At 39.4% G+C, this 23,939-nt stretch overlaps 1 protein-coding gene across 1 annotated transcript in view; it reads left to right on the top strand.

Annotated features, from left to right (window-relative positions):
- Positions 1-23,939, top strand: part of IGSF10 (immunoglobulin superfamily member 10) — a 49,329-nt gene that overhangs the window by 7,237 nt on the left and 18,153 nt on the right. Inside the window, exons 3-5 of the mRNA XM_068546102.1 lie at positions 2,479-2,673; positions 4,055-4,184; positions 7,037-7,427. Of these exons, the coding sequence (XP_068402203.1) occupies positions 2,480-2,673; positions 4,055-4,184; positions 7,037-7,427 (715 nt within the window). The 5' untranslated portion in view covers position 2,479. The remainder of the gene's footprint in view (positions 1-2,478; positions 2,674-4,054; positions 4,185-7,036; positions 7,428-23,939) is intronic.

Below are 23,939 nucleotides of genomic sequence, written 5' to 3'. Positions count from 1 at the left end.
CAGGGGCTCTGGTTCACTCAGGCCGCGGGGAGGGAGGGGTACAGAGGAGGCGGGGCGAGCCTGCGGCATCAGAGGCCGGCGTGACGTTGCACCAGCCTGAGGTGCGCAGTGCGTTCTCCCGGGGAAGTTGTCCCTGGATCACGGGACCCTGGCAGTGGCGGGCTGCACAGGCTCCCGGGAGGGGCGGTGTGGAGAGTGACCTGTGCTCGCACACAGGCTTTTTGGAGGTGGCAGCAGCAGCCCCAGTGTCTCACGCCCGTCTCTGGGGTCCGCGCTGATAGCCGCGGCTCGTGCCAGTCTCTGGAGTTCGTTTAGGCGGTGCTCTGAATCCCCTCTCCTTGCGCGCCGCGAAACAAAGAGGCAAGAAAAAGTCTCTTGCCTCTTCGGCAGCTCCAGACCTTTTCTCGGACTCCTCCCGGCTAGCTGTGGTGTGCTAACCCCTTCAGCCTGTGTTCACGCCGCCAACCCCAGTCCTCTCCCTGCGATCCGACCAAAGCTGAGCCCCAGCTCCCAGCCCCGCCCGCCCCGGCAGGTGAGCAGACAAGCCTCTCGGGCTGCTGAGTGCTGCTCGGCGCCGAGCCTCTGTGCGGGAATCTCTCCGTTTTTTCCTCTGCGCCCCTGTTGCTGTGGGGTCTGTGCTGATAGCCGCGGCTCGCGCCCGTCTCTGAAGTTCGTTTAGGTGGCGCTCTGAATCCCCTCTCCTCGCGCACCAGGAAACAGGGAAGAAAAAGTCTCTTGCCTCTTCGGCAGCTGCAGACTTTTTCCCGGACTCCCTCCCGGCTAGCTGTGGTGCACTAACCCCTTCAGGCTGTGTTCACGCCGCCAACCCCAGTCCTCTCCCTGCGATCCGACCGAAGCCCGAGCCTCAGCTCCCAGCCCCGCCCGCCCCAGCGGCTGAGCAGACAAGACTCTCGGGCTGGTGAGTGCTGGTCAGCACCCATCCTCTGTGCGGGAATCTCTCCGCTTTGCCCTCCGCACCCCGTGGCTGCGCTCTCCTCCGTGGCTCCGAAGCTTCCCCCCTCCGCCACCCCCAGTCTCTGCCCGCGAAGGGGCTTCCTAGTGCGTGGAAATCTTTCCTCCTTCACAGCTCCCTCCCACTGGTGCAGGTGCCATCCCTATTCTTTTGTCTCTGTTATTTCTTTTTTCTTTTGCCCTACCCAAGTACGGGGGGAGTTTCTTGCCTTTTGGGAGGTCTGACGTTTTCTGCCAGCATTCAGTGGGTGTTCTGTAGGAGCAGTTCCACGTGTAGATGTATTTCTACTGTATCTGTGGGAAGGAAGGTGATCTCCGTGTCTTACTCTTCCGCCATCTTCTCTCCTCCCCCCATGTTATTTTAAATGTAGTTTATAGCTAAAGGATGGTTGCTGGTAGAATCTAAAAGAAACCGTTCTATGAAGGTCACTTTTCTTAGAGAAGCATAATAAAGATGTTATTACAATCTTTGTATATTCTGAATTTCAGGCAAAAACTAGGATTGGATCCTTGGGCTTGACCCACATGTGGGTAACAGATACCATTTTTCCAACAAGCTGAGCATATTTCTTCCCTGGTTATGCTCCCCCACCCCCATGGCAGACGTGAGGAGGAGGAGGAGAAGGGACCAAGAAAAGAGGCAGAGGGATGTTCTAAGCAGAGCAAAAGCAGACAGCATAATGCCTGAGAGGGGTCAGCGTGGCCCACTGTGCCGCAGGTGCAAGGCTCAAGCCCGCTCAGCCGGTCAGTTACTATTACTTATGGTCATCATTTGGCAGTGACATGTACAATGTGTCTTTTTTGGCAAGGACTTGAGGACATGTTAGAAAGAGATTTATTCATCCTTTCAGTGGATTATTACGGCTCTTAAAAATGTTTTTGAAGAAGGTTTAATAAAATGAAAAAACAAACATTGTATGTTCAATGATAAAAATGTGTTATGAAATTTCATTTGATCATATATATGCAGTAACATACAACCCAATATGTAAAAGGCTGGAAGGAGTACAGCAAAATGTTATTGATTATATCTGGGTGGTGGGAAGTATGAGTAATTTTATTTTCTTTTTTCTACTTATTTACAGCTTCTAAATTTTCTGTTGCACATGTATTAGTTTTATAATCAGTTTTTTAAAGCCTAAAAAACTAAAGCATAAACAGGAAACGAAGCCTTATGTATTTCAGTTGTCACAATATCTCCATTATGGTTTCCACTTTCTTTTTTTAATGAATCTCTAAGTAATAGGGATTGCTGCTTTTCATTAAGAAGTGAAAAGCTGTAAAGGAATTTCACAGCAATAAATATCCTGCTTGATCACAAGGATCCATATGAGTCCAGCATACACTATGGCTTTGTAAAGAGTAAGCTTTACCATAAAAGTTGTGAGTGAAATTGGACCCTTGCGACCTTTCAAGAAGGTCTCCCAGATTACCAGTTACTGTGTGTGGTCTATGGGAACTTTGCTCAAACCATATTTATAACTCCAAGGTATGATGTTTTTTCAGGATGAAGGTGAAAATCAGGGGAAGCACCAGCTTACTGGTCTCCTTCGCTGCAGTCTGCCTGGTGGTCTTCCCCGGGGGCAGGGCCTGTCCTCGCCGCTGTGCCTGTTACGTGCCTACAGAGGTGCACTGCACGTTTCGGTACCTGACCTCCATCCCACACAGCCTCCCGCACAACGTGGAACGTATCAATCTAGGGTGCGCAGGGGCCCTTGTCTTGCTTCCTTCTCAAGGAGGGATTGATTACACTGGTGACCTGTCCTCAAAACACTTGTGACTTTGGGAGATTAAGCACAATTCTTTTAACAATATTTCTCTTCTGAAATGAGTACATGAGGATCTTAAGCTTGCTGGGGCAATAAAAAAATTTTTTCTGGTAAACTTTTACTAGGAGAAAGTTCTTCTAGAACCCATAGTCACTCATGGTAGGCTGAGAGGCCCATGATTATAGAAGAGCTTCATTCTGGCTACATTTTTGCTGGATAATAATATAGCTCTGGTTAAGAATTAGTGTTATGATAAGAGGTAACAGGACAACTGGAAGCGTCCTCTTATACATAAAAGATATATATGAAAACTCAACTAGATCGTTTTCTAAGGCCCTTGGATTTTTTTTTCCATAGAAACTGACTTATTTAAAAGGCTTTTAAAATGCGTAAATTAAATCTGCTAAAAGGCAACTGTATTTTAAATGTTCATGAAAAACTGTGTGTGTGAATGCACATACAAGTAGACTCAGCATCATTTATTTGACATTAGTGGTCGCCTACTATGGGCCAAACACAATGATGGTACCAGGGATACAGTGATGAACAAGATATATTATTCATTTCTAGAAACCATAGTTAAAGGGAGAAGACAGTTGTATAATTAGTACAATTTAATAAGAACTATAATAGAGCGTACGAAGTGCCTTGGGAACAATCACTAATAATAATAGCTAACATTGTGTCCTGGCACTGAGCTAAGCACTCTTCATGTATGCATTCATTTAATCCTCATAACCCGTTTGAAGTAGGTTCTATTATTTGCATTTTATAGAGAAGGAAACTGAGGCACAGAAAGGTTACTGATTTAACCCAGGGTCAGCCCTACTCCCAGGTACCTGAGTTCATAATTGTACCCAAAACGTTTGGCTTCAGAGCCCAGGTTTCTTAACCATTACTTCATAATGATGAATTACACCTGGGGGAACAAGGCGGCCATGTTATTAGAGAATGGGCTGGGTCTTAACAGTGTTCACAAATAGAGAGGGCTAGAGTCAAAGGCATTCCAACCTGCAGGAACAGCATATGTACAAAGGTTTGAAAATGAGAAGGGATATGGCATTTTCCAGGAATCTGAGTAGGATGATTGTAACTGAGACTGCAAGGGCTGGGTTGGAGGGGCTGACCTTCTGTGGCATCTGATGAATTCCAACAATATTTCAAGCATTGGATTCTCTCCTTAGAGCACAAGGAATAAAAAGGGGGCGGGGAGTGAAATTCAGTTCCATGTGTGTGTTTGTTGGGTTTTGCTTTGACATTTGAACTTTAGTTGACAGACTCGGCTTATGCCTAGAATGATGCTTTTATTTCAGATACAACAGTTTGGTTAGATTGACAGAAACGGATTTTTCTGGCCTAAACAAGTTGGAGTTACTAATGCTACACAGCAATGGCATTCACACAATCCCTCCTAAGACCTTCTCAGATCTGCAGGCCTTGCAGGTGAGACTGATGTGGGGAAGGGGCAGGTTAATGAGGTGAGATGTGCCTCCAGAAGCTACCTGTTCCTAGAGAACCCCCAAATCAACACTCTGTAAATTAGATGTAGACATCAAGGGAAAATGTCAAATAACTGATTTCTTTTTCAATGCAACTGTATGTGGAAATTAGAATAATAAGAAAATTCTGATTTTCTCATACCTCAGGCTCATAGAAAGAAAAAAATTATCAATGCCCAAGGATTACTAAACCTTTAAAATTTAATCCTAAAAGGCCACTTCTAGTCATGTTCATCTGGGAATTGAATGTAGTTTCTAAAAATAATTGCTGTCTTTACATAGAAGTTAGCTTTCTATATAGCGCAATATACTTTTAAGTTTCACTTTACTTATGCACTGTCTTACTCAAAAAATTTTTTAAAGTTACGGGGACTTCCAAGAATGCATCGAATATTGTAAGAATTACCACTCCAGCAGGAAAGAAAGCAAAAGGTAGAAGAAATCTTAGGGACAAGAACAAAGGGAATGCAGGGAACTGCAGGCATAAAGATCAGTATGTCTGCTGTAAGTAGGACTTGAGGCTTTTGAGAGGCTAACTCAATTTTTCAGTAAATTAAAAAATAAAACTACTGTTCAGGAAAAGTACAACCACGTCTGATTTTAAATTAGAAAAAAAAAATGTTTCCCAAAGCTCCTCATAGAAGTGATACAGTGCAATAAAATAGTCAGTTCTATCCTTAGAAAAGATAAAATGCCAGTGTGCAGTGTGAGCCTTTTCACATCACACTAAGCCTCTGTAAAACCATAGATTTAAGTCTAGATATGTGATTCTGTTGGTTTGGCTTAATCAGGCTTTATTTGGAATATATATCTTCAGAGGATTAGATGGAATACATTTCCTTCATGGAATTCACACATATTTGTTTTCTTGACCAGGTTTTCCATAGATATTGATGAACGTTGAGTTTGATAATATTTGGGGCAAAGCTGGTCCATGTTGTCAATTTCGATTTTTCTTTGCTTATTAGGGAACTTGGCATTCCAGAAAAGCATTCTCAACAGAGATGACAGATTAGGTCAAATTAGGAAAATATGATGATAAATCATTGTTTTTGCTAGCATTTCTTTTTCTTTTCTTTTTGGGAGAAGGAGCGTGTTCAGTTGGTAACTGGAGAAGGAATTGGAGAATACCCACACACTATTGAAATATTGAAAAACTATTTTAATTTCAATTCAAAATCAATTAAAAATCATATTACTCATAATAGCTAAAAAGTAAAAAACACCCAAATGTCCACTGACTCATAAATGGATAAACAAAATATATTACATGTATACAGTGGAATACAACTCAGTAATAAGAAGGCATGAAGGACTGATACATGCTACAACAGTGTTGGGTCTTGGAAATATTATGCTAATTGGAAAAAGCCAGACCCAAAAGACCACATGTTGTATCGTCCATTATTTAAAATGTTGACAATAGGCAAATCCACAGAAACAAAGTAAATTAGTGGTTTTCTAGGGCTAGGAGGAGGCGGGGAATGACTGCTAATGGGTATCAGTTTTTATTTTGGGGTGATGAAAATGTTCTAAAATTAGATAGCGGAGATGGTTGCACAACCTTGTGAATATACGAAAAGCCACTGAATTATACGGTTTAAAAAGGTGGATTTGGGTGACTTCCCTGGCGGTCCAGTGGTTAAGACTTCACCTTGCAATACAGGGGGTGGTGCGGGTTTGATCCCTGGTCGGGGAGCTAAGAGCCCACATGCCTCGTGGCCAAAAAACCAAGACAAAAAACAGAAGCAATATTGTAACAAATTCAATAAAGACTTTAAAAATGGTCCACATCAAAAAAAAAAAATCTTAAAAAAAATAAATGAAAAGGTGGATTTTTATGGCATGTGAATTATATCTCAGTAAAGCCATTTAATTAATTAATTTATTTATTTTTGGCTGCGTTGGGTCTTTGTTGCTGCGCGCAGGCTTTCCCTAGTTGCGGCTAGTGGGGACTACTCTTCATTGCGGTGCACAGGCTTCTCATTGCGGTGGCTTCTCTTGTTGCAGAGCATGGGCTCTAGGTGCACGGGCTTCAGTAGTGGTGGCTCACGGGCTCTAGAGCACAGGCTCAGTAGCTGTGGTGCACAGGCTTAGTTGCTCCGCAGCATGTGGGATCTTCCAGGACCAAGAATCGAACCCATGTACCCTGCATTGGCAGGCGGATTCTTAACCACTGTGCCACCAGGAAAGTCCAAAGCCATTTTAAATGTGAAAGATAAAAATCATATTTCTTATGAAAAATTCAGGTTCAAGAAATCTTAAGTTTACTTGAAATGTCAAGATACTTTTGTATATGGTTGAAAATTTCCATGATACGTTTTTTTAAAAAGTATACCATATACAAAAATAGAATAATATAATGATCCCCAATGCAGCATCACCCGGCTTCAGTAGTTATCAACACATAACAGGTCTTGTTTCACCTGTGTCTCCACCCACTACTTTTCTACTTCACTGCATTGTTTTGAAACAAATCTGAGCTGTCATAATGTTTCATCTGTAAGTACTTCAATTTATATGTCAAAGTTATGGAATCTTTTAAAATGAGCCATAGTATCATTATTATACCTTAAAATTATAGCAGTAATTCCTCAATATCATAAACTGTTCATGAATATTCTAATTTCCCTGATGTTCTCATACTTGATTTGCAACTGGTTTGTTTGAATTAGGATCCAAACAAGGTACACACACTGCATTTGGGTTAATCTCAACGTATGTTTTATTATGGATATGATTTTCCTTTTGGCGATAATTCCTTTGGCAAAATAAACATGTTCTTTTTACTCTTAGGTCTTAAAAATGAGCTATAACAAAGTTCGAAAACTTCAGAAGGACACTTTCTATGGTCTCAGGAGCTTGACACGGTTGCATATGGACCACAACAATATCGAGTTTATAAACCCAGAGGTTTTTTATGGACTCACCTCTCTCCGACTGGTGCAGTTGGAAGGGAACCAGCTCACTAAGCTTCATCCAGATACATTTGTCTCCTTGTGCTACCTCCGGATATTTAAAACATCTTTCATTAAGTACCTATACTTGTCTGATAACTTTCTGAGCTCCATCCCTCAAGAGATGGTCACCTATATGCCTGATCTGGAAAGCCTTTATCTTCATGGGAATCCCTGGACCTGTGATTGCCATTTGAAATGGTTGTCTGACTGGATACGGGAGAAGCCAGGTACCTAGACTGTTTCTTTCTTTGTCCTAATTCAATAGAAGAAATCTGCCTGGAGGTGTTTCATCAGTAAGTAGGGAGTGCCAAGGTAACTTAGCTGGAAAGAAAATGAAAGCTCAATAATAATTCAATGAGAATGAAGTCTCTTAATTCATTAATGAATAACCTTTCATTAATTCAGGTCAACTATCCAATCATCACTCCTGGCTTTTAACAAGATTGGGAAATAAGAATGTATTGTGTGTTACTCTTCCCTACTTACCACAAGGCGTAAAAGCCCTTCCCTCTTATCGTCCCTTCAGTCACTCGATCAATACATATTTTTTGGAGTTCTATTCAAGGCCCTGTGCCCAGTGATGCAACTACCAAGAGCACTGTCTCTGCTCTAACTACACTTCTGGTGGGATACAGATAAGCAGACAATCAGAGTGTAAAACATGCTTTGATGGAGAGAGTAGAATTTACCAAGAAGAGGGCAAGATCCATTCAGTCCCTGAGTAGTTATTGTAAACTTATTATGTACAAGAGGCCAGAGAGAACATAGGGATCCAAAAGTGAACAGAACTGATCAAGGTCCCTGCCTTCATGGAGCTTACATTCTTGTTGGGGAAAATGGACAAACAACTAATTGCACTATTGTTAAAATCTGATTAATCATTTCAGTTAATCAAGTCCTTAGGTAATGACTGAAAGGAGTCCATTGATTTTGGCATCAAAGGGGTGGTTGGTTACTTTGGAAAGATTGATGAGAGCTGGATTGCTGTGCAGGGGGGAGGGGGAGGCAGGGCCACAGTTGACTCTGGAGAGGTTTGGCTTGAGGTGAAGGAGGAATGGTGGCCGCCAGATGGGAATGTGCCACCACTCAGGACCCTGAGCATCAGAGAGACCTGAGCATGTTTAAGGTGAGACGAGATTATTGAGCAGGAGAAGGTAGCAACATTGCAGAAGGAGCAGATCATCAGTGGAGCAAGTCCCCTGAGATGACTGGAGGGCAAGAGACCCAGCCACAGGGGAGGGATTTTCCTTAGGAGGTAGGAGAGAAAAGGACTAGATTGGCACAGAGGCGAGTTCCTGGGTCTAGTGGAGGAGAGTAAGAAAGTTCTTATCTGATGGCTTTTCCTTCTTCATGACGTTGTAGGAGAGGTGACTGAGGAGGGTGCTAGGAAAGGGTCAAGGTCGGAAGCTTGAGAAAAGTGGGAAAAGTTTGAAGTTGCTGTGGTGAAATATATATATTGTGTGTGTGTATATATATAGTGTGTATATATATGTATAGATACATTAGTCAAAGAGTGAACTACTTTAGGCCAATAGACACTACCTTTGCTTTTCAAGAGTTTGCAGTCTTGTAGGTAAATATGACGAACACATAAAAAGATAATAAGGCTATGGATGAAAAACATCAAAATGTTTATATTAAAGATTTAGTTCTCTAGGAGCCGGAGTCAGTAAGTTACTTCTGCCTTGACTAAAATGGAAGAAAATTGTGCTGGGGCACAAAAGGTATACCAAAAGGACAGGAAGAAATAATAGGGAGCGAGCAGAAAGGTAACATATACTCAGTTTGTGTTTGACATTGTGCTCGATGCTTTCTATTTAATCCTCACAATAATCCTCAATTTACAGATGAAGAAACTGAGGCTTAGAAAAGCTGAGTATCTTGAGCTAGTCATTTAGACTCTTTTATGCATCAGTTTTCTCACCTGTAACATAGGGATAATAATAATTGGAAAAAATAATTAAAATAATACATATAAAGTGCTTAGCACAATGTATGACACAAAGTAAGCACTCAACAAACGTGAAGTATTATCCTGATTTTCATTTCCACCCAGCTCACACAGCTAGAAAGTAGAAAAGTAGAAACTGAAAAGTCCAGACCTTTTTCTATAACGTATTTGGGATGGAGAAACTGCTTTGTACATAAAAACAGATAGGATAAGTCTCATGAAGAGGGCAGTGAATAGCCCAATTTGCCTGGCATGGAGTCAGTATAGACTGGCAAGGTATTTTGGTTTTTTTAAATTGAAGTAGAGTTGAAGTAGAGTTGATTTGAATTGTTGTGTTAGTTTCTGGTGTACAGCAAAGTGATTCTGTTATATATATATATATATATATATATATATATATATATATATATATATATATATATATCCTTTTTCATATTCTTTTCTATTAGAGTTTATTACAAGATATTGAATATTGTTCCTTGTGCTATACGGTAGGACATTGTTGTTTATTTTATATGTAGTATTGTACCTGTTAATCCCAAATACCTTATTTATATACCCCCTTTCCCCTTTGGTAACCATAAGTTTGTTTTCTAAGTCTGTGGGTCTGCTTCTGTTTTGTAAATAAGTTCATTTGTGTCATATTTTAGATTATCCACATATAAGTGATACCATATGGTATTTGTCTTTCTCTGAGTTACTTCGCTTAGTATAATCTGTAGGTCCATCTATGTTGTTGCAAATGGCATTATTTCATTCTTTTTTATGGCTGAATAATATTCCATTGTGTGTATGTATGTGTGTGTGTGTGTGTATATATATATATATATACCACATCTTCTTTATCCATTCATCTGTCAACTGACATGTCTTGGCTATTGTAAAAAGTGCTGCTGTGAACATTGGGGTGCACGTACCTTTTTGAATTAGAGTTTTCTCCAGATATATGCCCAGGAGTGGGATTGCTGGATCATATGGTAACTCTGTTTTAAGTTTTTTTAAGGAATCTCCAGTATGTTTTCCATACTGGCTGCACCAATTACAACAGTGTAGGAGGGTTCCCTTTTCTCTTCACCCTCTCTAGCATTTATTATTTATAGACTGTTTTGAACCCAACTGTGGGGAGTGCTGAATGCCAGACTAAATTTTTTTATTTTATCCTATCAACAAAAGGGAGATTTTACAGTGGAAGATTTGAATGCAGGGTTTCCCAATGAAATGCTTTTTAGGGATGGCCAATCTGTGAGCAGTGGAGAGGATGGACCTGGGGAAGGGGGTGAAGGGGGGACCCAACTAGGAAGTGCTCATGGTGTTTCATGTCTGAGGAATGAGAAATTGAATTATGAGGTGACCACACCTGAAAGTAGCTTCACAGATACCTAACAGGCAGTAGGGACAGAGCGGGGGTTTCCCAATACTTTCTAATGCTATGGAGAAATACAGGAGAATGAAGAATGAGAAAGAACTGCTGGATTTTCATGTGGTTGCTAGCTGGACTACAGGGAGAGGATGGTGAGCAAATGGGGAAACTCATCTGAGAAAGGTAGAAGTGAAAGAAGAAATAAGATTTTGCCCATAGGGAGAAGTGAGTCTGTGCTCAGTTCCTACAGAGTGTTAAACCTACTTGCCATTTTGCTAGTTACATGCTCTGGTAATAAAATCAGGCTAATATATATGGTTAGCAGCTAACATTTCATCAGGTGGAGTATGCCACTGACTGTTAGATATCCAGTTATTTTATGTACTAAAGAATTTTAAAAATGACCTAATAGAGCCCGGGAATTGCCAAACTAGAGCCCACAGACCAATTCCAGCCCTGTACAAGCTTTCGTAAGTAGAGTTTTATTGGAACACAGTCATGCCCGGTTCTTTACATATCATCTTTGGCTGCTTTGGTGCTATGGTGGCATAGTCGAGCCATTTTGTCAGAGACCTCTGGTCCACAAAACGTAAAATCTTCACTGTCTGGCCCTTTACATAAAAAGTTTGCTGACCCTGGCCTAGAGAACAAAGTCCAAGCTCGTTGGCCCATCATCCCAGGTCTTCCCAGCATGCTCCTTGCTGGGTCTCAGCCTCATCTCCTTCCTTTCCAGCTCTCATCCCAGACACACTACACACTGTTTTACCACCTAATACCTGTTCCTTCCCTGTCTGGAGCACTTTTCTGCCTGATGGGCTCCCAGCCACAAACTGCTCAGCACTCATCCCTACTAGGAAGGGGTGTTGCCTTTCCTATGTCTAATTTATCTATCTCTATCCCCTAGAAAGTGCCTAGAACATAGTACTCAGTTTTTGTTAAGATTTTATCAATTAAATAGCCATTTGGATGGTGAATACAAATGAGTCCACCAGCCACCTATGGTTTTTTTGTTTGTTTGTTTGGTTTTAAACAACAGCTCCTGTTTATTTTTTTATTCTTTTTATTTGTTTATTTTATTTATGGCTGTGTTGGGTCTTCGTTTCTGTGCGAGGGCTTTCTCTAGTTGCGGCAAGTGGGGGCCACTCTTCATCGCGGTGCACGGGCCTCTCACTATCGCGGCCTCTCTTGTTGCGGAGCACAGGCTCCAGACGCGCAGGCTCAGCAATTGTGGCTCACGGGCCTAGTCGCTCCGCGGCATGTGGGATCCTCCCAGACCAGGGCTCGAACCCGTGTCCCCTGCATTGGCAGGCAGACTCTCAACCACTGCGCCACCAGGGAAGCCCTGGTCTTTTTTTTTTTAATTGGACTATAGTTGTTTTACAATGTTGTGTTAGTTTCAAGTGTACAGCAAAGTGATTCAGTTTATGTATACATATACCTATTCTTTTTCAAATTCTTTTCCCATTTAGATTATTACAGAATATTCAGCATAGTTCCCTGTGCTACACAGTAGGTTCTTGTTTGTTATGTAGTTTATATACAGTAGTATGTATATGTCAATCCCAAACTCCCAATTTATCCCTCCACCCCACCTTTCAGCTTTGGTAACCATAAGTTTGTTTTCTGTGTCTGTGAGTCTGTTTCTGTTTTGTAAATAAGTTCATTTGTATCATTTTTTAGATTCTGCATATAAATGATAACATGATATTTGTCTTTCTCTGTCTTACTTCACTTAGTATTATACTCTCCATGTACATCCATCTTGCTGCAAATGGCATTATTTAATTCTTTTCAATGGCTGAGTATTATTCCATTGTATATATGTACCACATATTCTTTATCCATTCATCTGTCAATGGATATTTAGGTTGCTTCCATGTTTTGCCTATTGTAATGAACATTGGGGTGCATGTATCCTTTCTAAGAATAGTTTTCTCTGGATATATGCCCGGGAGTGGGATTGCTGGATCATATGGTAGCTCTATTTTTAGTTTTTTAAGGAACCTCCTTACTGTTTTCCATAGTGACTGTACCAATTTATATTCTAACCAACAATGTAGGAGTGTTCCGTTTTCTCCACACCCTCTCTGGCATTTATTGTTTGTGGACTTTTTGATGATGGCCATTCTGACTGGTGTGAGGTGATATCTCATGGTAGTTTTGATTTGCATTTCTCTAATAATTAGCGATATTGAGCATCTTTTCATGTGCCTCTTGGCCATCTATATGTCTTCTTTGGGGAAATGTCTATTTAGGTCTTCTGCCCATTTTTTGTTTTATTGGGTTTGTTTTTTTTGATATTGAGCTGCATGAGCTGTTTGTAAATTTTGGAGATTAACCCCTTATCAGTATCATCATTTGCAAATATTTTCTCTCATTCTGTGGGTTGTCTTTTTGTTTATGGTTTCCTTTGCTGTGCAAAAGCTTTTGAGTTTAATTAGGTCCCATTTGTTTATTTTTGTTTTTATTTTCATTACTCTAGGAGATGGATCCAAAAAGATATTGCTGCGATTTATGTCAAAGAGTGTTCTGCCTATGTTTTCCTCTATTGAGTTTTATAGTACCCGGTCTTATGTTTAGGTCTTTAATCCACTTTAGTTTTGTGTATGGTGTTAGAGAGTGTTCTAATTTCATTCTTTTACATGTAGCTGTCCAGTTTTTCCAGAACCATTTATTGAAGAGACTGTCTTTTCTCCATCGTATAGTCTTGCCTCCTTTGTCATAGATTAATTGACCACAGGTGCATGGGTTTATTTCTGGGCTTTCTATCCTGTTTCCATTGATGTATATTTTTATGTTCTGTGCCAGTACCATACTGTTTAGATGACTGTGGCTTTGTAGTATAGTCTGAAGTCAGGGATCCTGATTTCTCCAGCTGTTTTTCTTCCTCAAGATTGCTTTGACTATTTGGAGTCTTTTGTGTCTCCAAACAAACTTTAAACTTTTTTTGTTCTAGTTCTGTGAAAAATGCCATTGGTAATTTAATAGGGATTGTAATTTAATAGGGATTGCATTGAATCCATAGATTGGCTTGGATAGTATAGTCATTTTGACAATACAGTAAGTCCCCTACATACGAACCTTCAAGTTATGAACTTTCAAAGATTTTGAACATGCATTGAAGGCCTGATGGAATTGGAGGACCAGAGAAAGGATGAAGAGAGACAAGAGGAAGAAGAAGTAACTGAAGAACCAAAGAGATGCACAGTGCAGGAGATGGCAAGGGGATTTTATTTATTTGAGGAGGCACTGTTAGTTTTTGAGGCACAGGATCTGAATGTAGAATGGTACACGAAGGTTGCAGCAGCCGTTCAGGATGCAATCCAGTGCTACCATTATCATCTATCATGAGAAAAAAAGAGCTACTACCCAGACATCACTGGATCGTGTTTTTCAATAGGGTAGATAGAATTGAATCCAGCAAGGAACCAGAACCTGTGCCATCAATGTCAACCATGAGTGAAATTGCAGCTTGCCCTCTATCCTATTGCTGACGATCCTTCAGCTCTACCGTCTCCCACTTCCTCTTCCTCCTCCAGTCAGTAACTCTTCTTGCCTATTCACTCAATGCCAGCCACTGTATGCCAGCTGTTGTACTATACTATTGTGCTTTTCAAGGTACTGTACTGTAAGATTTAAAATGTTTTATTGTTTGTGTTTGTTTTTTATGTATTATTTGTGTGAAAAGTATTATAATCCTATTACAGTGCAGTACTATATAGCCGATTGTGTCAGTTGGGTACCTAGGCTAACTTTGTTGGACTTACGAACTGGATTTATGAACACGCTCTTGGAATGGAACTCGCTCGTATGTCGGGCACCTACTGTATTGATTCTTCCAATCCAAGAACATGGTATATTTTTCCATCTGTTTGTGCCATCTTCCATTTCTTTCATCAGCATCTTATAGCTTTTGGAGTACAGTTCTTTTGCCTCCTTAGGTAGGTTTATCCCTAGGTATTTTATTCTTCTTGATGCGATGGTAAATCGGATTGTTTCTTTAATTTTTCTTTCTGATTTTTCATTGTTAGTGTATAGAAATGCAACAGATTTCTGAGTACTAATTTTGTATCCTGCAACTTTCCTGAATTCATTGATGAACTCTAGTGTTTTCTGGTAGCACCTTTAGGATTTTCTATGTATAGTATCAAGTCATCAGCAAACAGTGACAGTTTTAACTTTTCCAATTTGGATTCCTTTTATTTATTTTTCTTCTCTGATGGCCGTGGCTAGGACTTCCAAAACTATGTTGAATAAAAGTGGTGAGAGTGTACATCCTTGTCTTGTTCCTGATCTTAGAGAAAATGCTTTCAGGTTTTCACCATTGAGTATGATGTTGGCTGTAGGTTTGTCATATATGGCCTTTATTATGTTGAGGTATGTTCCCTCTATGCCCACTTCCTGAAGAGTTTTCACCATAAATGGGTGTTGAATTTTGTCAAAAGCTTTTTCTGAATCTATTGAGATGATCATATGGTTTTTATCCTTCAATTTGTTAATGTGATGTATCACACTGATTGATTTGGAGATATTGAAAAAATCCTTGCATCCCTGGGATATATCCCACTTGATCGTGGTGTATGATCCTATTAATGTATTGTAGGATTCGGTTTGCTAGTATTTTGTTGAGGATTTTTCCATCTATGTTCATCAGTGATATTGGTCTGTAATTTTCTTTCTTTTTTTTTTTTTGTGGTATCCTTGTATGATTTTGTGGTATCCTTGTATGATTCAGGGTGATGGGGGCCTCAAAGAATGAGTGTGGGAGTTTCCGTTCCTGTGCAATTTTTTGGAAGAGTTTGAAAAGGATAGGTGTTAACTCTTCTCTAAATGTTTGATAGAATTTGCCTGTGAAGCCATCTGGTCATGGACTTTTGTTTGTTGGGAGTTTTTAAATTATAGTTTCAATTTTAGTACTTGTGATTTGTCTGTTCATATTTTCTATTTCTTCCTGGTCGGTCTTGGGAGATTGTATCCTTCTAAGAATTTGTCCATTTCTTCTAGGTTGTCCATTTTATTGGCATATAGTTGCTTGTATTGATAGTAGTCTCTTTGGAGCCTTTGTATTTCTGTGGTGTCCATTGTAACTTCTTGCTTTTCATTTCTAATTTTATTGATTTGAGTCCTCCCTTTTTTTCTTGATGAGTCTGGCTAAAGGTTTATCAATTTTGTCTATCTTTTCAAAGAACTGACTTTGTTCCATTGATCTTTATTGCTTTCTTCATCTCTATTTCATTTATTTCTGCTCTGATCTTTTTTTTTTTTTAATAGTTGTGTTAGTTTTTGAATTTTATTTATTTTTTTATACAGCAGGTTCTTACTAGTCATCCATTTTATACACATCAGTGTATACATGTCAATCCCAATCTCCCAATTCATCGCATCACCCCCCCCCACCCCCCGCCGCTTTCCCCCCTTGGTGTCCATACGTTTGTCCTCTACACCTGTGTCTCAATTTCTGCCCTGCAAACTGGTTCATCTGTACCATTTTTCTAGGTTCCACATATATGTGTTAATGTACGATATTTGTTTTTCTCTTTCTGACTTACTTCACTCTGTATGACAGTCTCTAGATCCATCCATGTCTCTACAAATGACCCAATTTCTTTCCTTTTTATGGCTGAGTAATATTCCATTGTATGTATGTACCACATCTTCTTTATCCATTTGTCTTTCGATGGGCATTTAGGTTGCTTCCATGACCTGGCTACTGTAAATAGTGCTGCAATGAACATTGGGGTGCATGTGTCTTTTTGAATTATGGTTTTCTCTGGGTATATGCCCAGTAGTGGGATTGCTGGGTCATATGGTAATTCTATTTTTAGTTCTTTAAAGGAACCTCCATACTGTTCTCCATAGTGGCTGTATCAATTTACATTCCCACCAACAGTGCAAGAGGGTTCCCTTTTCTCCACACCCTCTCCAGCATTTGCTGTTTGTAGATTTTCTGATGATGTCCATTCTAACTGGTGTCAGGTGAGATACCTCATTGTAGGTTTGATTTGCATTTCTCTAATAATTAGCGATGTTGAGCATCTTTTCATGTGCTTCGTGGCCATCTGTATGTCTTCTTTGGAGAAATGTCTATTTAGGTCTTCTGCCCATTTTTTGATTGGGCTACTTTTTTTTAAAAAATATTGAGCTGCATGAGCTGTTTATATATTTGGAGATTAATCCTTTGTCCGTTGACTCATTTGCAAATATTTTCTCCCATTCTGAGGGTTGTTTTTTTGTCTTGTTTATGGTTTCCTTTGCTGTGCAAAAGCTTTGAAGTTTCATTAGGTCCCATTTGTTTATTTTTGTTTTTATTTCCATTACTCTAGGAGGTGGATCAAATAAGATCTTGCTGTGATTTATGTCAAAGAGTGTTCTTCCTATGTTTTCCTCTAAGAGTTTTATAGTGTCCGGTCTTACATTTAGGTCTTTAATCCATTTTGAGTTTATTTTTGTGTATGGTGTTAGGGAGTGTTCTAATTTCATTCTTTTACATGTAGCTGTCCAGTTTTCTGAGCACCACTTATTGAAGAGACTGTCTTTTCTCCATTGTATATCCTTGTCTCCTTTGTCATAGATTAGTTGACCATAGGTGTGTGGATTTATCTCTGGGCTTTCTGTCTTGTTCCATTGATCTATATTTCTGTTTTTGTGCCAGTACCATATTGTCTTGATTACTGTAGCTTTGTAGGATAGTCTGAAGCCAGGGAGTCTGATTCCTCCAGCTCTGCTTTTTTTTCCCTCAAGACTGCTTTGGCTATTTGGTGTCTTTTGTCTCCATACAAATTTTAAGATTTTTTGTTCTAGTTCTGTAAAAAATGCCATTGGTAATTTGATAGGGATTGCATTGAATCTGTAGATTGCTTTGGGTAGTACAGTGATTTTCACAATATTGATTCTTCCAATCCAAGAACATGGTATATCTCTCCATCTGTTGGTATCATCTTTCATTTCTTTCATCAGTGTCTTATAGTTTTCTGCATACAGGTCGTTTGTCTCCCTAGGTAGGTTTATTCCTAGGTATTTTATTCTTTTTGTTGCAATGGTAAATGGGAGTGTTTCCTTAATTTCTCTTTCAGATGTTTCATCATTAGTATATAGGAACGCAAGAGATTTCTGTGCATTAATTTTGTATCCTGCAACTTTACCAAATTCATTGATTAGCTCCAGTAGTTTTCTGGTGGCATCTTTAGGATTCTCTATGTACAGTATCATGTCATCTGCAAATGGTGACAGTTTTACTTCTTCTTTTCCAATTTGTATTCCTTTTATATCTTTTTCTTCTCTGACTGCTGTGGCTAGGACTTCCAAAGCTATGTTGAATAATAGTGGTGAGAGTGGACATCCTTGTCTTGTTCCTGATCTTAGAGGAAATGCTTTCAGTTTTTCACCATTGAGAATGATGTTTGCTGTGGGTTTGTCGTATACGGCCTTTATTATGTTGAGGTAGGACCCTGTATGCCCACTTTCTGGAGAGTTTTTATCATAAATGGGTGTTGAATTTTGTCAAAAGCTTTTTCTGCATCTAGTGAGATGATCATATGGTTTTTATTCTTCAATTTGTTAATATGGTGTATCACATTGATTGCGTATATTGAAGAATCCTTGCATCCCTGGGATAAATCCCACTTGATCGTGGTATATGATCCTTTTAATGTGTTGCTGGACTCTGTTTGCTAGTATTTTGTTGAGGATTTTTGCATCTATATTCATCAGTGATATTGGTCTGTAATTTTCTTTTTTTGTAGTATCTTTGTCTGGTTTTGGTATCAGGGTGATGGTGGCCTCATAGAATGAGTTTGGGAGTGTTCCTTCCTCTGCAATTTTTTGGAAGAGTTTGAGAAGGATGGCTGTTAGCTCTTCTCTAAATGTTTAATAGAATTCCCCTGTGAAGCCATCTGGTCCTGGACTTTTCTTTGTTGGAAGATTTTTAATCCCAGTTCCAATTTCATTACTTGTGATTGGTCTGTTCATATTTTCTATTTCTTCCTGGTTCAGTCTTGGAAGGTTATACCTTTCTAAGAATTTGTCCATTTCTTCCAGGTTGTCCATTTTATTGGCATAGAGCTGCTTGCAGTAGTCGCTTAGGATGCTTTGTATTTCTGCGGTGTCTGTTGTAACTTCTCCTTTTTCATTTCTAATTTTATTGATTTGAGTCCTCTCCCTCTTTTTCTTGATGAGTCTGGCTAATGGTTTATCCATTTTGTTTATCTTCTCAAAGAACCAGCTTTTAGTTTTATTAATCGTTGCTATTGATTTCTTTGTTTCTATTTCATTTATTTCTGCTCTGATCTTTATGATTTCTTTCCTTCTGCTAACTTGGGTTGTGTTTGTTCTTCTTTAGTTCCTTTAGGTGTAAGTTTAGATTGTTTACTTGAGATTTTTCTTGTTTCTTGAGGTAGGCTTGTATAGCTATAAACTTCGCTCTTAGAACTGCTTTTGCTGCATCCCATAGGTTTTGGATCATCGTGTTTTCATTGTCGTTTGTCTCTAGGTATTTTTTGATTTGCTCTTTGATTTCTTCAGTGATCTCTTGGTTACTTAGTAATGTATTGTTAGTGTCCATGTGTTTGTGTTTTTTATGTTTTTTTTCCCTGAAATTGATTTCTAATCTCATAGTGTTGTGGTCAGAAAAGATGCTTGATATGATTTCAATTTTCTGAGGCTAGATTTGAGACCCAAGATGTGATCTATCCTGGAGAATGTTCCGTGCGCACTTGAGAGGAAAGTGTAATCTGCTGTTTTTGGATGGAATGTCCTATAAATATCAATTAAATCTATCTGGTCTATTGTGTCATTTAAAGCTGTGTTTCCTTATTTATTTTCATTTTGGATGATCTGTCCATTGGTGTAAGTGAGGTGTTAAAGTCCCCCACTATGATTGTGTTACTGTCGATTTCCTCTTTTAGAGCTGTTAGCAGTTGCCTTATGTATTGAGGTGCTCCTATGTTGGGTGCATATATATTTATAATTGTTATATCTTCTTCTTGGATTGACCCCTTGATCATTATGTAGTGTCCTTCCTTGTCTCTTGTAACATTCTTTATTTTAAAGTCTATCTTATCTAACATGAGTATTGCTACTTCAGCTTTCTTTTGATTTCCATTTGCATGGAATATCTTTTTCCATCCCCTCACTTTCAGTCTGTATGTGTCCCTAGGTCTGAAGTGGGTCTCTTGTAGACAGCATATATATGGGTCTTGTTTTTGTATCCATTCAGCAAGCCTGTGTCTTTTGGTTGGAGCATTTAATCCATTCACATTTAAGGTAATTATCGATATGTGTATGTTCCTATGACCATTTTCTTAATTGTTTTGGGTTTGTTTTTGTAGGTCTTTTTCTTGTCTTGTGTTTCCCACTTAGAGAAGTGCCTTTAGCATTTGTTGTAGAGCTGGTTTGGTGGTGCTGAATTCTTTTAGCTTTTGCTTGTCTGAAAAGCTTTTGACTTCTCCATCGAATCTGAATGAAATCCTTGCTGGGTAGAGTAATCTTGGTTGTAGGTTCTTCCCTTTCATCACTTTAAGTATATCATGCCACTCCGTTCTGGCTTGTTGAGTTTCTGCTGAGAAATCAGCTGTTAGCCTTATGGGAGTTCCCTTGTATATTATTTGTCGTTTTTCCCTTGCTGCTTTCAATAATTTTTCTTTGTCTTTAATTTTTGCCAATTTGATTACTATGTTTCTTGGCGTGTTTCTCCTTGGGTTTATCCTGTATGGGACACTCTGCGCTTCCTGGACTTGGGTGGCTATTTGTTTTCCCATGTTAGGGAAATTTTCGACTATAATCTCTTCAAATATTTTCTCGGGTCCTTTCTCTCTCTCTTCTCCTTCTAGGACCCCTATAATGCGAATGTTGTTGCGTTTAATGTTGTCCCAGAGGTCTCTTAGGCTGTCTTCATTTCTTTTCATTCTTTTTTCTTTATTCTGTTTCGCAGCAGTGATTTTCACCATTCTGTCTTCCAGGTCACTTATCCGTTCTTCTGCCTCAGTTATTCTGCTATTGTTTCCTTCTAGTGTATTTTTCATTTCAGTTATTGTATTGTTCATCTCTGTTTGTTTGTTCTTTAATTCTTCTAGGTCTTTGTTAAACACTTCTTGCATCTCCTCAGTCTTTGCCTCCATTCTTTTTCCGAGGTCATGGATCATCTTCACTATCATTATTTTGAAATCTTTTTCTGGAAGGTTGCCTATCTCCACTTCATTTAGTTGTTTTTCTGGGTTTTTATTTTGTCCCTTCATCTGGTACATAGCCCTCTGCCTTTTCATCCTGTGTGTCTTTCTGTGAATGCGGTTTTTGTTCCACAGGCTGCAGGATTGTAGTTCTTCTTGCTTCTGCTGTCTGCCCTCTCTGCTCTGATCTTTATGATTTCTTTCCTTCTACTAACTTTGGGTTTTGTTCGTTCTTCTTTCTCCATTTGCTTTAGCTGTAAGGTTAGGTTTTTTATTTGGGATTTTTCTTGTTTCCTAGGATTGTATTGCTATAAACGTCCCTCTTAGAACTGCTTTTGCTGCATCCTATAGGTTTTGGATCGTTGTACTTTTGTTTACATTTGACTCTAGGTATTTTTGATTTTGTCTTTGATTTCTTCAGTGATCCACTGGTTGTTTAGTAGCATGTTGTTTAGCCTCCTGCTGTTTGTGTTTTTTACAGTTTTTTCTTGTCGTTGATTTCTAATCTCATAGTGTTTTGGGCGGAAAAGATACTTGATACTGTTCAATTTTCTTAAATGTACCGAGGCTTGCTTTGTGGCCCAGCATGTGATCAGTCCTGGAGAATGTTCCATGTGCATTTGAGAGGAATGTGTATTCTCCCTTTTTTGCATGGAATGCTCTATAAACATCAGTTAAGGCCATCTGTTCTAATGTGTCATTTAAGGCCTGTGTTTCCTTATTGATTTTCTGTCTGAATGATCTGTCCATTGATGAAAGTGGGGTGTTAAATTCCCCCACTATTATTGTGTTACATATATTCATTCATTATATATAATGAGCCAAACCCATTAGTGCTAACATTTTTTGGTCGTGTCTAAACAATCAAGTGTTCCTTGAGATTCCTTAATGATCATTCTGTGAGACTCATGAGTCAGTCACATCAACTTCTGCTTTGACATTTTTTCCACCTATTCTAAGAGATTGACAGTTTCTCATACCTTCAGTTGCCTCACTTGGCAGTCCTTTTGCACATATCTCAGTAGTTAAATGTAACACAGCTTCATCTATTTTTGGGTATCCTCCATTCTTAGGTTCCACAAAGCTCTAGGTGCTGCTTTTCTATGAAATATGGGTTTGTGGCCATTTCTCTGAGAAACACTTATTTCACAAATATTAAATTTATGTCCTGCTTCTGTTTCCAGGCCTTTCTATATGCATAATAACTTCTTATGGTAATGCCAAGCATAGTGTTATCTTAATAGAAACATTTTAAGTGGCAAACAATATACGTAATACCAACAGTGCATGTAACTCAATTGAAGAGAAAACAATATATGTAAATATCAACAGCTATAACAGTATTTGTGTGTGTGCAAGCAGTGGTAGCCATATCAAGACTGCCAGCTGGTCAGCCACTACTGTAAACACCTTCAGTTGCACGACACAATTTATAAGCTAAAATGTGGAAGAAATGTGGTCTTAGAATTAGGCTGCCCTTCCTTCCTTCCTGTAATCTTTCCTGACCATCCCTTTGCCAGGGTTGGGACACACAGATCAACAAGTAATGGGCTTACAGTCTTGTGGGAAGACAGACAACTAGACAAGTCTCTCTACTAGTGGGCAATGAGGGCTAGGATAGGAGAAGTGGAAGGTACCAGGAGAACAAAAAGAAGAGAGCCCACCCAGAAGTAGCACTCTTCTGGCTGGGTAATGAAGGAGGTAAGTAGTTAGGCAGTGACAGAAGAGGGCCTATCAGACAGCAAGTGTACTGGAAGTAGGAGGGACAACATATGCTTGAGCTTGATAGGGCATGGCAGAGTTGAGAAATGGAAAGCGTTTCTGTGTGAATGGAACTGAGTGTGGTGGAGAGAATGTAAATGACATGATCAGATTTGCAACTGAGGTAAAATACCTGATGTCCAGGGCCGAGCAATAATCAAACCAAGATAGGATCATAATTCTGTGATGAGGTTTAATTAAGCCAGAAGTCTGCCATGTTTTTTGCTATAGCAGGGTTTGATCCCAGGGTGCTGGGAAGTAGGTAAAAGGTCACAGCTGTTGGTTAAGTGGGTGGTTGAGAAGAGCCTCTTATGAGTGCTCAAAGAGGTTTGTAGGCTTGCCAGCTACCTCCTCTATGTAAGTTGGGACTTTAAAATTTGCTGAAGAATGCTGAGTAGCCAGATATATGTGGCATTGCCTGTAACATTGAAGTACACACTGAAGGGTTTGGAGTCATTGGTCAAAGAGATTTTCTCAAGCCTTTGAGAGGAATCATGCACACAAGGGAAGGTGATTTGACCCTGTCTGGCCACTCTGTCAAATGATATCTTCTAAGAAGTACAATGCTTCTTTTAAATGCTGTGTCTAATGCATGATATGGAACAGCATGGAAGTCCCTGGCCGTATTTTGTAGGAGGTAAAACTCCATACCTCTTATCAAGTATTGCAGTGACCAGCCATTTTAAATAGGCTCACCAGAGCTGTATTTTTAAATGACCAGGTACGTGATATCTGAATACCTGAAAGAGGAGGTTTCTATGATTCGCAAAGGCTTAGGGTGGTCCAAGAGCTATAAGATTTTTCAGGCTTCTGACTTCACCAAAATGTCAGTCCTTTAATGGGCTGCTCCGTTGCTTGGGCACAATGTTCCTCTCTCCCCATTAAACTTGATCCTCCTCTATTGAGTCTACCTCAGTTACCAAAGTCATACTGTGTCTTCCTTCACTCTTCTTCTTAATCACCCTCTCTGTTCAACCACATCCTCACCTCTTATTGATTGGTTCTACTGACTTCATTATCTCCTGCAACCATCTTATTGTCTCCATTCCTACTGCAGCCAAGCTAGACCACACCAAGATACCTTGTAATTCACTCATTGTTCTTTTTGGTAATGGACAGAAACTTGGGTTCTTAATGATACCCAAGGACTTATAAATGGTAATTTATCAAACAGGTTGCCATTTAGAGGACAGTGAAGGTCTCTGAGTCTTAAAACATTAAAATGGGGAAACAGAACTAAATAATAAATGAGTTAATAAAAAGCGACAAACATAAGCATAGCATTTTGTTTCTCTAGATAAGGAAACGATTTATTCAACTAATATTTACTGAGTACCAAATATATATATATATCAGGTACTTTATAGGCATGGGAAATATAACAGTGAACAAGACAGACAAAGTCCTTGTGCCTATGGATATGATATTGTGGCAGGGTATATAGACAATTTGTTTTCAGAAATCAATCCAAAGACAAAAAAAAAAAAAAAAAAAAAAAAGGACG

This window comes from Eschrichtius robustus, chromosome 6, assembly GCF_028021215.1.
Source record: "Eschrichtius robustus isolate mEscRob2 chromosome 6, mEscRob2.pri, whole genome shotgun sequence".
Taxonomy (NCBI): Eukaryota; Metazoa; Chordata; class Mammalia; order Artiodactyla; family Eschrichtiidae; genus Eschrichtius; species Eschrichtius robustus.
The sequence above is the reverse complement of the archived record's forward strand: the minus strand, read 5'-3'. Positions and strand labels throughout refer to the sequence as shown.